Source organism: Suncus etruscus, chromosome 6, assembly GCF_024139225.1.
Source record: "Suncus etruscus isolate mSunEtr1 chromosome 6, mSunEtr1.pri.cur, whole genome shotgun sequence".
Taxonomy (NCBI): domain Eukaryota; kingdom Metazoa; phylum Chordata; class Mammalia; order Eulipotyphla; family Soricidae; genus Suncus; species Suncus etruscus.
The window spans coordinates 34663460-34679464 of record NC_064853.1 but is presented as its reverse complement, the minus strand read 5'-3'; the positions used below and the strand labels follow the sequence as shown (position 1 = coordinate 34679464).

Sequence of the window (16005 nt, the reverse complement as noted above, 5' to 3'; positions counted from 1 at the left end):
CATTCCACCTCTGAGCCACGTCTCCAGCTACACTTTTTTTTGTTAAGGAATATTTATTCCATTTCTTTCCAGATTTTTTTTGTTTGTTTTTGTTTTGTTTTTGGGTCATACCTGGCAGTGATCAGGGGTTACTCCTGGCTCCACGCTCAGAAATCACTCCTGGCAGGCTCAGGGGACCATATGGGATGCCGGGATTCGAACCGATGACCTTCTGCATGAAAGGCTAACGCCTTACTTCCATGCTATCTCTCCGGCCCCTTCTTTCAGATTTTTATAGTTCTTGCTCTTACACTTATATGTTTTATGCATTTTTAGTTAATTTGTGTGTTTATCAACTGCATTCTTTCTTTTGCATGTACATATCCTGTTTTTCTTTTTTTTTTCTCTTTTTTATTTAAACACCTTGATTACATACATGATTGTGTTTGGGTTTCAGATATGTAAAGAACACCACCCATCACCAGTGCAACATTCCCATCACCAATGTCCTAAATCTCCCTCCTCCCCACCCGACCCCCGCCTGTACTCTAAACAGGCTCTCCATTTCCCTCATACATTCTCATTATTAGGACAGTTCAAAATGTAGTTATTTCTCTAACTAAACTCATCACTCTTTGTGGTGAGCTTCCTGAGGTGAGCTGGAACTTCCAGCTCTTTTCTCTTTTGTGTCTGAAAATTATTATTGCAAGAATGTCTTTCATTTTTCTTAAAACCCATAGATGAGTGAGACCATTCTGCGTTTTTCTCTCTCTCTCTCTCTGACTTATTTCACTCAGCATAATAGATTCCGTGTACATCCATGTATAGGAAAATTTCATGACTTCATCTCTCCTGACAGCTGCATAATATTCCATTGTGTATATGTACCACAGTTTCTTTAGCCATTCGTCTGTTGAAGGGCATCTTGGTTGTTTCCAGAGTCTTGCTATGGTAAATAGTGCTGCAATGAATATAGGTGTAAGGAAGGGTTTTTGTATTGTATTTTTGTGTTCCTAGGGTATATTCCTAGGAGTGGGATAGCTGGATTGTATGGGACCTCGATTTCCAGTTTTTGGAGGAATCTCCATATCGCTTTCCATAAAGGTTGAACTAGACGGCATTCCCACCAGCAGTGGATAATAGTTCCTTTCTCTCCACATCCCCGCCAACATTATTTATATCCTGTTTTTCTAATAGCACTTGCTGAAAAGACTTTTCCCCTCAAATGGTCTTGACTCCCTTGTTGAAAACATGGTCTCTAGTTTTATTCCATTGTTATATTTCTTCTTATACCAACATACTCTGGTTACTGATGCATTGTAATAAGTTTTGAAGTTGGGAAGTGTGAGTTCTTCAACTTTATGTTCTCTCTCTCTCACTCTCTCTCTCTCTCACTCTCTCTCTCTCTCATTAATTTTGATGTTGTTGTTTTATAGCCACACCCAGCTAGGCTCATGATTTACTCCTGGTTTTTTTTACAGGAATCATTCCTGGCAGTACTGGGGAACTATGTGCCAGAGAACAAACATGGATCAACTGCATCAAGGCAAACACCCCTTACGCTGTATTATCCCTCAGGCCTGAACTCTGTTCTTTTCCAAGTTGCCTTTGGCTTTTCTGAGTCCCTTGAAATTCCATTTGAATTTTAAAACCCATTTGTCAATTTCTCTGAAGAAGCTTTCTAGGCACCTAATGGAAATCATATTGGATCTGTAGTCAAAGGCTTGTCCTATTTGCAGAGTTAACCCTTCTAATCCATGAACATGAGGTGTTTTCCCATTATTTAGATTGACTCTAATACCTCTGTATTTGACACTCTTTCTCAAAGATAGTGGAGAAGGATGGGGTTGGTGCATATCAGTTAGGGGAGAGATCAGAATTTGAGGGAATTTCCATCTGTCTTGACATGTGAGAAAACCTGCAGTGTGTTCACCGCATGACGTTGCCTACCATCATTTCTCTTTCTAGTTATCCCAGATATAATGTCTCTGATAACAATCTGGAGCCTGTACAGCCAGTATAACTGGATCCATTTTGTTAAAAATCATTTTCTCAACTCTTATGGCTGTCGGTGGTTGAGTAATGGTTTCTCTCTACAGAGAAATGTGGCATTTCTTATCAAGATCCTAAAAACCCTGCCATTGATCCCATAATCCACTTCTAAAAGCAGACCTCTTGTGTGGGTTCTGGCCTTTAATGACACTACTATGATGGTCCTGCTGTCTCCTTGGACCTGTGTTTCCAGGACGAGCCCTTCCAAGCTTCTTCCCACCAGCACTGCTGCTATGCTTCTCCCTCCCATGGCAGTGTGCCCTCAGCCTATCACCAGGCACTGTGGGAAACAGACTTTATTACTCACTGGTCCTAGAGCACACATGCCTGGGGCCATGGGTTGAGGGTTCCAAAATTTCTCTCTTTGTTCTTTGACAGCCTAGATTAGGAAGTAGGGTGTGGGAAGGGAAAATTAGGATCATTCCAAGTTGACTTATATATACCAGAGATACTTCTGCCTTTTCCTCTGGAACACCCTAACTCCCTGCCCATCTTTGGCCCGAGAAATGCACTATGAATGAGTAATGCCAGAAACATCTTGAATTCATGACATGGTTGAGTTTGAAATTATTTTTGAACAGTGTGCATTCAGACACCTTGTACATTGCCAGGTTTCTCATGCACACACCCCCAATTTATGACTCAGCAAATGAAATTATGACCCGTAGTCTAAGAAAACTATTGTATAGTTTCAGTGAAATGTGAGGTGGGGCTGGGCCCCCATGGTTCTGAGAGCTGTGTCATTAAGCTGGCACTGTGCTCATTCAAGAGAGATATCCTTTGAAACATTCCAACAGCCTCAACATTCCAACACTTAAACTTAGTCAAGAAGTTGAATGTCAGATTCATCCTCTCTAGGGTCCTAAGGAACTAATCGGAGAGCTCCCCAAAGACTTCAAGGCAAGACTATCCAATCTAGTGTTTTTCTTAAATAACAAAAGTTGGTGCTCCCTTAAGCATTCAGTACAGTAAAAGAATGGCTCAAATAAATTCTGCAATATCTGCAGAGTGAAGTATTTTATATGGCCATTAAAGTAATGTTTCCAAATGACAGTGGCATAGGAAAATGTGCACCCGAGGAAAACCATTTGCCCACAGTCTGGTTTCTGTGCACCCAGGCCAATTAAGGTGCCTGGATATAATGAAAGCTGAAGTGCATGGCCAGCCTTTTGCTGACGCTGCCGAACCTCCTTCTGTGTGATTTCTCCAGGGAGAGCCTGCTCACTTTGAGTATCTGCTGTACCCATTACACTCAGCATCCATCACCGGTCTAGCTACTTGCATCCGCAAACCCCTCATTGCTACCTGTTCCCTGGATCGATCTGTACGCATCTGGAATTATGACTCCAAGTAAGGAATTGAAGACTTCACTGTCATAGTGTGCAGGATCTCAGATGTTAAAGTTGTTCATGTGAATTACTTTAATTAGAGAGTTTTACATTTTAATGACTTGGGAGATTTTCCTGGCAAAGGTTCTTGGGTTGTTTTTTTTTTATTATTATTTAAATCAAGTCAGTCAACCTACCTGTTTGCCTTCTCTTTCCACTCCTGTTTGGTCTTGAAAATTACTTGGAGCTTCATTTGTTATTAAATGCCTGCTACACACCACTCTACTAGACACTAGGGATGGAAAGATAACACCCCAGTAACTCCGCTTCTTACATAACTCCTGTGTCCTCCCAGTACCCTATAGCTCCCCATTTTCTCTGGAGTGCTTTTTGTCTCTTGGATTTCTCTCAACTACTTAGTTCTCCTTCTCTTCCTTCTCTTCTTCCTCCTCTTCCTCCTCCTCCTCTTCCTCCTTCTCCTCTTTCTCATTCTCCTTCCTTCTCTTCCTCCTCCTCTTTCTCTTCCTCCTCCTCCTCCTCACTGACCCCAATCACCTTCCACTTCTTAGTGCTTCATCCTCCTGGCATAGCTTCCTCAAACATCTCCAATCAAATCAGTCACATCCTATAATGTCTCTTATCTAAACTGGCTGGAATGGCTGGAAACAAAGAATTGTGCCTCACTTCTGATTTTAAAACTTGAGCTAGAGGGGCCGGGCGGTGGCGCTCGAGGTAAGGTGCCTGCCTTACCTGCGCTAGCCTAGGAGACGGACCGCGGTTCGATCCCCCAGCGTCCCATATGGTCCCCCAAGCCAGGAGCGACTTCTGAGCGCATAGCCAGGAGTAACCCCTGAGCGTCACCGGGTGTGGCCCAAAAACCAAAAAAAAAAAAAAAAAAAAAACTTGAGCTAGAGCTGTGCCTTTATTTTTTTCATTTAATTTAATTTTCGTTTTTGGACTATACCTGGCAGTACTCAGGGGTTACTCCTGGCTCTGTGCTCACAGATCACTATTGGCAGGCTAAGGGGACCATACGGGATACTGGGGATTGAACTAGGTTCGCCCTGCGTCAGTGCGTTCAAGGCAAACGCCCTACTGTTGTGCTATCGCTCAAGCCCCAGAGCTGTGCCTTTAATATCACAAGACCATCCCTTGATGATTACCCCTATTTCCACACTCATTGCTAGCTCCCATCTTCAAATTACCCAATCTAGATAAAGAGGGGAAGCAGTTTTGCAAGCAATCTTGGATCTCAAGTCCTATCATTAAAATATGTGCCAGCTGCAATGTGGGAGGCAAGGGTTGAAAGCATTTTGTGGGCTAGTCATAAAGATCCTCTGATCTTCCTCACAGCACTCTGGAACTCTACAGGGAATACCAAGAAGAGGCATATGCAATCAGTCTTCACCCCTCTGGTCACTTCATTGTTGTAGGATTTGCTGACAAACTACGCCTCATGAATCTGCTCATTGATGATATTCGTTCTTTCAAAGATTACTCTGTCCGAGGGTGCCGAGAGGTAAGAGCTGTTTAGGGCAAGAGGTACCTTGAGAAACCATCAGGATTGAAATGTCAGTAACTCACTCAAAGTCTGTCCATGAGAATGTTTGTGACTTTGTTTGATTTGGGGCCATACCCGGTGATGTGTAGGGCTTACTTCTGGCTTTGAGCTCAGGGATCCCTCCCGGTGGTGTTCAGGGTCCATAAGGGATGCCAGTGATGGAAGCCAGGTCAGCCATGTGCAAGGCAAGCATTCTACCTACTGTACTATTGCTATGGCCCAGAATTTTTATAACTTTTAAAGGAAAATAAAACATTTTTCTCTCCAAACTTAGCAAACTACATGACTCTACCCCCTTTACCTTTTCTTTTTTTTGGGGGGGGGGGAGCCACACCCAGAAGTGCTTACTCCTGATCCTGTGCTCAGGGATCACTACTGGTGGGGTTTAGGGAACTTTCTGTGGTGTCTGAGATTGAACCTGGGTCAGCTCCATGCAAAGCAGTTGCCCTCCCTGAGATGTTCTCTCTCTCTCTCTCTCTCTCTCTCTCTCTCTCTCTCTCTCTCTCTCTCTCTCTCTCTCTCTCTCTCCTTATACTCACCTGTTTCATTGAAACCCAAAATCTTGTGATATTCCTCCTATGATAGACCCTTCCTGCTAATATAGAGTAATGAGAAAGCACTAAAAAGAAGTTTCTGAGATTCAGAATTACAACCCAGGGGACAGGGTTGGAGATTGGGAGGTACATGAGCTGAAAGGTGACCATGGAGAAACAAGAGCATGGTTTCAGGAACTGCTTTTTCATACTGGTACTGCTGCTCCAGCAATATAAGAGCTCTCCTCCATGATCCAAGCAGCTCGAATGGTAGTTTGGGCACAGGATGGGTTCCAGAACAGTACAAGTGTCCAAAGTTGGCAGCCCATCTTTCATTGCTCCTTACATGATTGTCCTCTTCATACACCATTCAACCTGTACTCTTTGGGCAACAGAGCTTGTGATGGTAACTTCCCCCTGAACTGTTCATTTTATATTTTCTTTCTCTCGCTGTGCTTCCTTATGACAGTGTGCCTTCAGCAATGGTGGTCACCTATTTGCTGCCGTCAGTGGAAATGTGATTCTCATTTTTACTACCACCAGCTTGGAGAACATCTCAAACCTTAAAGGACATACTGGGAAGGTAAGCGAGTAAGCAGCACACTGGAAAACAAAGGCGACCCAGGGTCAAGCATTATGCAAGGCAGTGGGATCAGTGAAGCAAAGGGAAGAGAGTCTTGACCTCTTGAAGCTCACTCTCTCCTGGGGAAAAGATACAATCAAAAACATGCATAGACAAATTGAGGTGCCAATGTGCAGTCCATGCAGTGAAAGAAAAATGGGAGTTCTACAGGGTCATCTTGAAGGAACTGGCATAACTTTTTTTTTTTGGGGGGGGGTCACACCTGGCAGCGCTCAGGGGTTTCTCCTGGCTCCAGGCTCAGAAATCGCTCCTGACAGGCTCAGGGGACCATATGGGATGCCGGAATTTGAACTACCGTTCTTCTGGATGCAAGGCAAATGCCTTACCTCGTGCTATCTCTCCGGCTCGGAACTGGCATAACTTACATGGCGGTATTCACAAAGGCTTGGCCCTAAAAGAGCAAGGCAAAATGAAGCAGACAGAGCTGGTGGAGATAATCATTGCAGAGCAGGAGTTGTGTGTTTTGTTCGTGGAGTAGTGCAGTTGGTGCTGTTATAATTCTGTATACTTACCCTCCAGGTAGTGGGGGTGGCTGTTGTTGAAGTTGGGTGGTTGCCTTGATTGACAGGCTTGCTTGAAAGAATCCCCAACCCTGGGGCCGGGCGGTGGCGCTGGAGGTAAGATGCCTGCCTTGCCTGCGCTAGCCTAGGACGGACCGCAGTTCGATCCCCCGGCATCCCATATGGTCCCCCAAGAAGCCAGGAGCAACTTCTGAGCGCATAGCCAGGAGTAACCCCTGAGCGTCACAGGGTGTGACCCAAAAACCAAAAAAAAAAAAAAAAGAAAGAATCCCCAACCCCAACCTCCACACCCCCATCCTACAGTCTACAGCTTCTTACACCTCTGCTCAGATTTTTTTTTCTTTTTTATCTTTCAGCCTGGCTACCAAGACGTTGCTCCTGGGCTAATCTAAGCTGCTTATTCATCGTAGGCTGTGCTCACGCTCACTTAGCCAGTTGGACTCTTACCCTTTGCTATTGGATTTGTGTGTCGCTTGGAGGCTACTGTCACACCTCATGGGATTCACATTTTTGCTCTCTGTTCAGCCAGAGACGAGTAGATTGAGGTTTCTTCTGTCAGAGGGTGTGCGGTCGGCCGCAGGCACACAGGCTTTCAGGCGGCCAGGAATGCATGTGATTTGATTTAAGCCTGGCTTCCTGGGAGCTGCCCCTGGGCGAGAGGAGTTTATTGTGCTGAGTGTTTGGCCAGATGCTGTGTTTAATGCCCTAATGTGTAGCAGCATCCATGTTACCTTAATGGTTCTTTGTGTAGCTTGGGAGATGATTTCCTGTCTTCTCCATCCTGCTCTGATTACTCTCTTTCCTTCCCTTTCTTGCTATTGCTGCCTTTGTTAGAGTGTGTGTTTTGGGGATTGGGGGTTAAGTCACAAACTTGTGTGGCTTTAGATAACAACAGCAGTGTAAGGAATCACTCTTGACAATATAAGGTGTGGGGGTAGGGCTGGGGACCAGACTTGGCTTCACATGAACCAAGCAGGTGCTTTCCCACCTGGCCACAGCCCAGGGTCTAGGCCTGATTGCTTTTCCCAGGATATAGCTTGGCACATACACAGCTTTCCCAGGTCCCAGAGCCATCGTTGGCACAGAGGGTCCCCTGCTGTTGGTTTCCCTTGTCCTCTGTGGCCATTCTGTGCTCTGCTATTTTGCTGTTTTAATGGAGTTGCCAGCCTCTCTTGCATGCTCCACCAAAATGTTAGATGGTGCCCCCAGCTGAGCTGTGAAGCTCTTGTCTGAGGGCCCCACCTTCTATACTGCAGGAGCATTCTCTTCCCAGGATGACACCCACTTTTGTGAAGGGCATTTGCAGGCCAACTAATCAGTTTTTCCCTTCCGGCATGACGTATCCACCTTTTGAGCAAATTGGGCAGAACCTTTGGGGACTACTATTTCTTCCAGTTGTGGGGATAGGGATGCTGACTGGAGAAAGGAAGATGAGAACTTTTGGTCAAGGCTGCTTGAAATGAGCTGCTGGAGAGTGACAGGACACCCAGTAGCCATACAAGCAGAGCCACAGGCAGAGCAGTCCTGACATATGGAGGCAATGGGAAAGCAAGTGGAGCCAAAGGGTAAAGGTATAGTCAGAGTTCAGCTGATTTGTTTTGTTTTTCTTTCCTTTTTTTTTTTTTTGAGAGAGATTTAAAATACTGTCAATGATAGTTTTCTGCAGACATTGTTCCAACACCACACCCGTCACCAGAGAACCCCTTTCCCTCCATCAGTGTCACATCAGTGTCACAGGAACCCTTCCCACATGACCCCTTTCTCAAGACCCTCTCCCCCAGGGAAACTCAGTTCTTAGACCTACTCTCCAGTTCTGCTGCCTTTGGCCATTTGTTTCTCCTTTATATTCCACACTTGAGATCATTTTGTGTCTGTTCCTTTCCACTGACTGACTTCACTCAGCACTATACCCTCTAGTTTTATCCACACAGTGGCAAATTGCATGATTTCATCTTTTCTTATAACCAAGTCATATTCCATTGTGTTATAAATATCACAGTTTCTCTACCCACTCATCTGTTCTTAGGCACTTGGTTTGTTTCCAGATCTTGGCTATTGGGAATAATGCTGCATTGAACGTAGGGCCACATGTGTCTTTTTGAAATAGTGTTTTGGGTATTTGGGGTAGATGCTGAGAAGTGAAATTGCTGGATCATGTGGAAGCTCAGTTCTTAGGTTTTTTTTTTAATGTTGTTTTCCAGAGGTTAAGGCAGTTGACATTTCCACCAACAGTGGGATAAGGGTTCTGCTTGCCCCACATACATGTAAGCAATGATTCATATTTGAGGGGGGATTTGGTTTGGGGGTCCCACCCTCAGTGCGTAGGGCTTACTCCTACTCTGAACTCAGGAATTATTCCCGATGGGCTTGGGACATCATATGGGATGCTGGAGATCAAACCCAGGTCAGCCACATGCCTGGCAAGTGCCCTACCCACTGTACTGTCTCTCCATCCCCCTCTTTTTAAAATGTGTGCCAATATCACTGGTGTGATATGATAGCTCATTGTTGTTTTGACTTTTATTTTCCCAACTATAAGTGACTATAATTTTTTTCATAAACCTATTGATGTTACTTCTTTTCTTTTAATAGTAGGAAAGTTTATATCTTTTGTGGGGCTTGGGGGGCTGTACCTAACTGTACTCATGCTTAGTCTTGACTCTATGCCCAGGAATCACTCCTGGTGGCATTGGGGATCTGTACCATCTGAGGTACATGTACCTCAAACTGTCTAAGATTGAGGAGACTTTTTTTTGTTTTGTTTTGGATCACATCCGGCAGCGCTCAGGGTTACTCCCAGCTCTATACTCAGAAATCACTCCTGGCATGCTTGGGGGACCATATGGGATGCCAGGATTCGAACCACCATCCTTCTACATGCAAGGCAAACTCCATGCCCTACCTCCATGAAGAGACTATTTTTTTCAGGGATAGAGAAACCATATCCTCTAGTGGTTAGGGCTTACTTCTGGCTCTGTGCTCAGGGATCACTCCTTGCTGTTCTTGGGGGACCATATATGGTGCCAAGGATTCAACAGGTACCAACTACATGCAAAGCAAACACCTTAACCCCGTCCGTACTTTCTCTTGGTTCCAGAGTAGACTTTCTTGAAGGAATGTTTCTGCATTTCCTGTTTGGCCTTAAAACTAGAAAGAATTTTTTTTTTTTTTTTTTGGTTTTTGGGCCACACCCAGCGGTGCTCAGGGGTTACTCCTGGCTGTCTGCTCAGAAATAGCTCCTGGCAGGCACGGGGGACCATATGGGACACTGGGATTCGAACCAACCACCTTTGGTCCTGGATCGGCCGCTTGCAAGGCAAACGCCGCTGTGCTATCTCTCCCGGCCCAGAAAGAATTTTTTAACTTATAATCATTCACATACTGTGTTAGACACTTAGTATGGTCCGTACTGTTCCAGTTCTCTTCATACTAGTTTTGCAACTTCTCATGAACATATTTCAAAATTAAAAGCATATCAGAAGCAGTGGTAGCATATAGGCAACTTTACATTCAGAAAGGGACATGGAAATGTTTCATCTTCAGGATCTTCCATGCATCTTGGAAAACAGAGTTAAATTCTCATGATGCTATGTTTGGTGCTTGCTAAAGAACATTCTCTCTCCAGGAGAAAGAGTAGTGGGGCAAGGAATACCTCCTCCTTTCATGGGTGTAACATATATGCACGCACACATGCCCATTCTAACTTGGCTTGGCTTCCTCCTCCACAGATTCGTTCAGTTGTGTGGAATGCAGATGACAGCAAGCTGATTTCCTGTGGCACAGACGGTGCTGTCTATGAGTGGAACCTGTCGTCTGGAAAGAGAGAGACAGAATGTGTGCTCAAGTCCTGCAGCTACTACTCCGTCACCATCTCCCCCGATGGCAAGTGTATCTTTGCTGTCGGGTCGGACCAGACCCTCAAGGAGATTGCAGATTCTTTGGTCAGTCTACCCCCGCCCCACCCAGCAGGGTGTTTGTGCTGGAAAGTGTGATAGAACAAGGAGACAGAGTAATGATAGAAATAAGGCCTCTGATTCCACTGAACAACACCTGGTTTCTCATTCCTTTAGGGTCCACTCAGATCTCCTTACTTTGGAGCTTACTTTGCCTAGTGGCCTCCTCGACTAAGTTAAATTGCAGGGACAGCTTGCTGCTGTCACTTCCCTTCCACCTCTGTGCATGGAGGTCAGATGCATCGCTCACCTGCATCTCATTCTTCTCCGTGCTATAAAAATTCTGCTAGAGTCACTACTATCATATAGGCTTGCCTCTGTGTTTGGAGGGTAGGTGGCAGGCAAATGTGAGGGGTTTGGGGCTACTCGAGGTAACCAGAGGCTCTTCCTGGCTGTGTATGCAGGAGTAATTTCTGGAGTTTCTCAGGGAATCATATGTGGTGCCAGGGATGCTATCCATATCAGCTGCATGCAAGATAAAAAGGCTTTAAGTTCTGAACCATCTTTCTAGCCTCATCTCTGCATTATTTTAAATTCCCAAACTTGTTCAATCTCTAATACTATGTGGTTCCCCCAAACAACCCTGGAAGTGACCCTCAAGCTTAGAGCCAGAAGTAGTCCCCAAGCACCACCTGGTATGGCCTCAACATCCCCACCTTAAATAAATAATTTCTCAAAATCTGACATTTTAGCATAATTTCATTTGGCTTCAAATAAAATTGGAGGGAGGGGAGAATTTGGCTGAGTTCTTGTCCTGGAGTCCCTGGCCACCTCCTCTTCAGACTGGTTTCTTTAGCCTTTCTTTTGGTGTTTGTCACTCCTATGGACATGGCGTCATTGATGCTCAGAACTGCACAGTAGCAGACTAAACTAAGTTGGCTTCCCTACAACCTGAACAGAGTTTAGAGGAAACACATCTCTGGTGTGCCCCTGAATCTATCTCTCTCTTTTTTTTTTTTTTTTTTTTAGTTTTTGGGTCACACCCGGCAGTGCTCAGGGGTTACTCCTGGCTGTCTGCTCAGAGATAGCTCCTGGCAGGCACGGGGGACCATATGGGACGCTGAGATTCGAACCAACCACCTTTGGTCCTGGATCGGCCGCTTGCAAGGCAAACACCGCTGTGCTATCTCTCCGGGCCCGCCCCTGAATCTCTTCATCCTAAAAATTTATATGGAAGGATGTTCGCTGTCCTATGTTTAGAGTTTCTTTAGGAAAATTCACTCCTTCTACTGACACTATCAGCATATCACCTGACCTACAGCACAAATTCACTAAATGCTCCATAGATAGGTGAATGGGCCAGTGGGTGAATGGGCAGATTGTTAGGTAGGTGGTTGAGAGAGTGGATGGGTAAATGGGTATGTTGGTGGATGGGCAGGTGGGTAGATGTTTGGTTAGGTGGGTAGGTGGGAAGGTGGGTGAGTCAGTGAATGAATGGGTAAATGGTTGGATTGGTGGATAGGAAGGTGGGTGGTATGGTAGATAGGTAAGTTTGGTGAGTGAATGAAATGGGTAGGTAAGATGGGGTCATTGAGCAGATGGGTAATATATAAGAAAATCAATAAAGAAGTAAATGGATTTGGATAGCATAGTTTTTATTTAATGGACATTAATAAATTTTGCTGAGTACATTTATGAGCCCATGCCCCATTTTCATTCTGAGATGAATGGTAGCATACAACCAGATGCTAGGACCTAACTATCACTCACTAGTTGGCTACTTGGGGCATGTGCTTACCACCTCTGTGACTTTCAGCAGCTTTAAAAATAAGGATGACAATAACTGCATCCCAAAACTTTTGTGATAACCGGATGAACTAAGATGTGTAAAAGCCCAAGTAGGGTGCATGGTGCATGGTGCAAAGGTGAAGCAGTACATGGGTGCTACTCAAATCTTTTCTTTTCAGTTGTGTGACTCCTAGAATTGTTCCTTAATCAAGCAGCCTAGACACATTCATTCTGGTTTTCTGTATGAGGATCTCTGCCAGCTGCTGGAAAATAGAAAAGCTGTTTTAAGTACAGACCCTGCCCTATGGTTTCTAGTAGAAACCAGGCAAGGAATGGCATGGTTCATGGCTCAGCCCCTCACCTTAAATAGAACTGTACATACCGCAGGTCCTTCGAGAGATTCCTGCCTTTGATGTCACCTACACAGCCATCGCCATCTCCCATTCTGGCCGCATGCTGTTTGTAGGCACCTCAGCAGGGACTATTCGTGCCATGAAGTACCCTCTGCCCATGCAGAAAGAATTCAACGAGTACCAGGCCCATGCAGGTCCTATCACCAAGGTGAGTAGAGAGCCTCTTCATAAGGGCTCCAAACCTCTTCTCAGGGACTCAGGACCAGAATGAGCTCTAGAAAGAGAACCAAGTGCTCCTTCATATAACTTCATCTCTCTAATTCCACCCATCTCTTTTCTCTCTCCTGATTAATTATCCAAACTTCTATTCACCAAACGTTTGTTAGCTACTGATATTTGTTAAAACTTCTCCTAGGACTAAACTAAGAAATAACCTGTGATGCACCTAAAGATTAAAGAGCAAGGTTGCTCACCATGATAATCTGCCCAATAATGGACCATTCTGAAAGATGCCTGGAGTGCCCTTCCTAGACTTCTGGCTACCCTACCTCATCTTCCAGCTGCCATAAGTGGAGGCTGCTTAGGATTCCTGCCTTCCTGCTCACCCCCACCCACCCAACTTTCCAGACTCTTGGATCCAAATCTCAGTTTGGATCACTTAGGAAGTGAGCATCCCTAGCTCCTTGAATATCCAAAGACCTTCCTTGAGATAATAACCAGAGCCACATCTGCGATTTCTTCATCCATTTCCCCCTTCCACAAATATTGTGCCTGTGTTTACATGGACTCCTAGAGAACAGGCACTAGGGAAAATCTACCTCCTCTCCCCTTTTCCCTGACTTCTTCCAGATTGGCCATCGCCAACACAGCCTTAATGATGTCCCTAAATCTCTGTTGGTTTGCCCACTGACGTTATCTTATTGCAAAAGATATTTGCAATATGAACTGGAAACTTCCTGCACTGAGCCTGGGTCTTGGATCTAAAGTAAATTATTATTCTATATCCACTCAATCCCTTGAGTGCACTAAGGTTTTGTGGATGTTTATTTTCCTGATTATAATAGCAATGCATATTTATTTAAGAAATAGTTCTTATAATAGCTTCATCTTGGATATCTTGATGCATTTTTTTCTATGTATGGATTAGATGTTTTTAGATAAATTATGGCAAATTCTCTTATGTATGTTCTTTTTTTTTACAGCGTGTTGTTGTATACATTTTCCCATCTAATTAAATATTACTCCAGAGCATGGTTTTAGTAGCTACACAAATATCTGATGATATGATGAACCATAGTTGATTTAACTCTCCTCTCACAATTAGGGATTTAAGTTATCTTATGAACTATGCATGCCTTGGTCTACACATGGAAGACAAGAGCCTTGCCCATTGTACTACTACCTCTTTGTCCCCTAGTGGTTTTGCTGTTGTGTCATCTTTTAATTGTTGGTTTCTTTGGTTTTCTCTTTTTATTTTGGAGTAATTCAAGAATCACAGGAAAATGTGGGGAGCCAGAGTGATAGTACACTAGGTAGGCACTTGCCTTACATGTGGCTGACCCAAGTTCAATCTCTAGTGTCCCATATGATCTTCTGAGTCTGCCAGGAGTGATTCCTGAGTGCAGAAGTAGGAATAACTCTTGAGCACCATTGGGTGTAACCCCAAAATTAATAAAATCATCATAATAATTTTATATAGGGCCAAAGTGATAGGACAGTGGCCAGGCTCAATTCCCAGCACCCTGTATTGTCCCCTAGTTTTGCCATATCTGATTCCTGAGTGCAGAGCCAAGGGTAAGCCCTGAACCTCATCAGGTATGACATACACACAAAAAAATTTTTTATATAAATGAAATCACAAGAACATAACCTTCTGGTAAGGGCTTTTGGGGGAGTTGGAGTCACACGTAGCAGTGCTAAGTTGTTGTATTAAATATCAATTAAAGAGTCCTAGAGTTGTGGATGGAGGGATGGATGGTGAGGCCTTTCTCGGCCCAGCCAGGGGCCTACAGCCCCTTCAGCCAGCAGGTCTGTAGGTATCAGGGTAATGGCGAAGAACTGATCCACAGCAGTCAGATGAAGTTTCAGGAGACATTCAGTTTTATTACAATGCCCTAATCGCCATGTGCTTTTTTCACATGGCCTCTAAGCTAAGCAGCCTCTCTTCATCCATCTTGTGTCTGCTCTCTCTCCTTGCTGCTTCCCTCTCCCAGGCAACCCTTAATTAACAACCACAGACCCTTCCCATATGTGGGAGGATCTCACCATCCAGGTGAGATAGGCAGGAAGTTAGAGGAGGGGTAACACAGAGTGAGGGGTTATTCCTGGATTTGTATTTAGGAATTACTCTTGGCGGGCTCAGGGGACCATATGCCAGGGATTAAAACCATGTTGACTGTATGCAAGGCAACCCACTGTACTATCTCTCTGGCCTTAATAACAATGTTTTCTTTTTTTACAGATTTTGTTTTCTGTTAGGTTTTAATAAACCTATACTTTGTGTTGCTATTATTGTTTTGTGGACTTAATTAGCAGTTATTGAAAGATATTCTCGGTCTCAGTGCTCTGGGGTCACTACTTGTGATACTAAGGAACCAGGCAATGCCTGGGATCAAACTGGAGCCTCCAGCATACAGAGTCTGTGCTGCAGCCCACTGAGCTATCTGTCCAGCCAATTATGACTATTTTTCCTCAGCATCATACCCTTGAGATGCGTTCAGGTTATTTTATTTGTCAATATTCTATTCGTTTTTACTGCTCAGCAATATTCCCTGGTAAGGAGAAACCAGAGTTGTTGTCGTTGTTTACCTATTGGGGTGTTTTGATTTTTTTCTCCTGTTTTTGGCTCTTGTGGATAGATGTGTTGTGAGCAGTCAGATGCAGGCTTTATGTCAAATGGTCTTTGTATCTATGAAATAAAGGCACAGGAATACAATTGCTAGTTCATGTGATTGGTGCATGTTTAAGTTTCTCTTTTAGAAACTGTCTACCTGTTTCCCATTCCCACCAGATATACAGGAGAGAGCCAGTTTCTCCACATGGTCTCCAGCATTTAGTATTGTCACAGCAGTTTGTTCCAGCTCTTCTTACAGGTGTGTGGTGCCAGCTCATTGGATTCTGTTTGCTGTCCCTAGCAGCTGTTACTGGCAGCATCTTTTCCTGAGCTGCTCTGCCATCTGCAGCTACTTTCCTTTGTGAAATGCTCTGTTGTCTTTTGTCTGCACCATCATTAGATGTTTCATATTTTTACCATTGAGTTTTTAAGAGTCCCTTTTTTAATGTGGATAGAATTAGAGACTGTGGTACAGGAGCAATAGCATAGCATTGCTTTTTGTCTTGCATGCAGACAACCCA

General features: G+C 44.3%; 1 protein-coding gene across 1 annotated transcript in view; it reads left to right on the top strand.

The window, feature by feature from the left end:
• Positions 1–16005, top strand: part of CFAP57 (cilia and flagella associated protein 57) — a 75471-nt gene that overhangs the window by 20045 nt on the left and 39421 nt on the right. The window contains exons 6-10 of the mRNA XM_049775507.1: positions 3242–3381; positions 4713–4878; positions 5923–6036; positions 10346–10558; positions 12686–12859. Coding sequence (XP_049631464.1) covers positions 3242–3381; positions 4713–4878; positions 5923–6036; positions 10346–10558; positions 12686–12859 — 807 coding nt within the window. The remainder of the gene's footprint in view (positions 1–3241; positions 3382–4712; positions 4879–5922; positions 6037–10345; positions 10559–12685; positions 12860–16005) is intronic.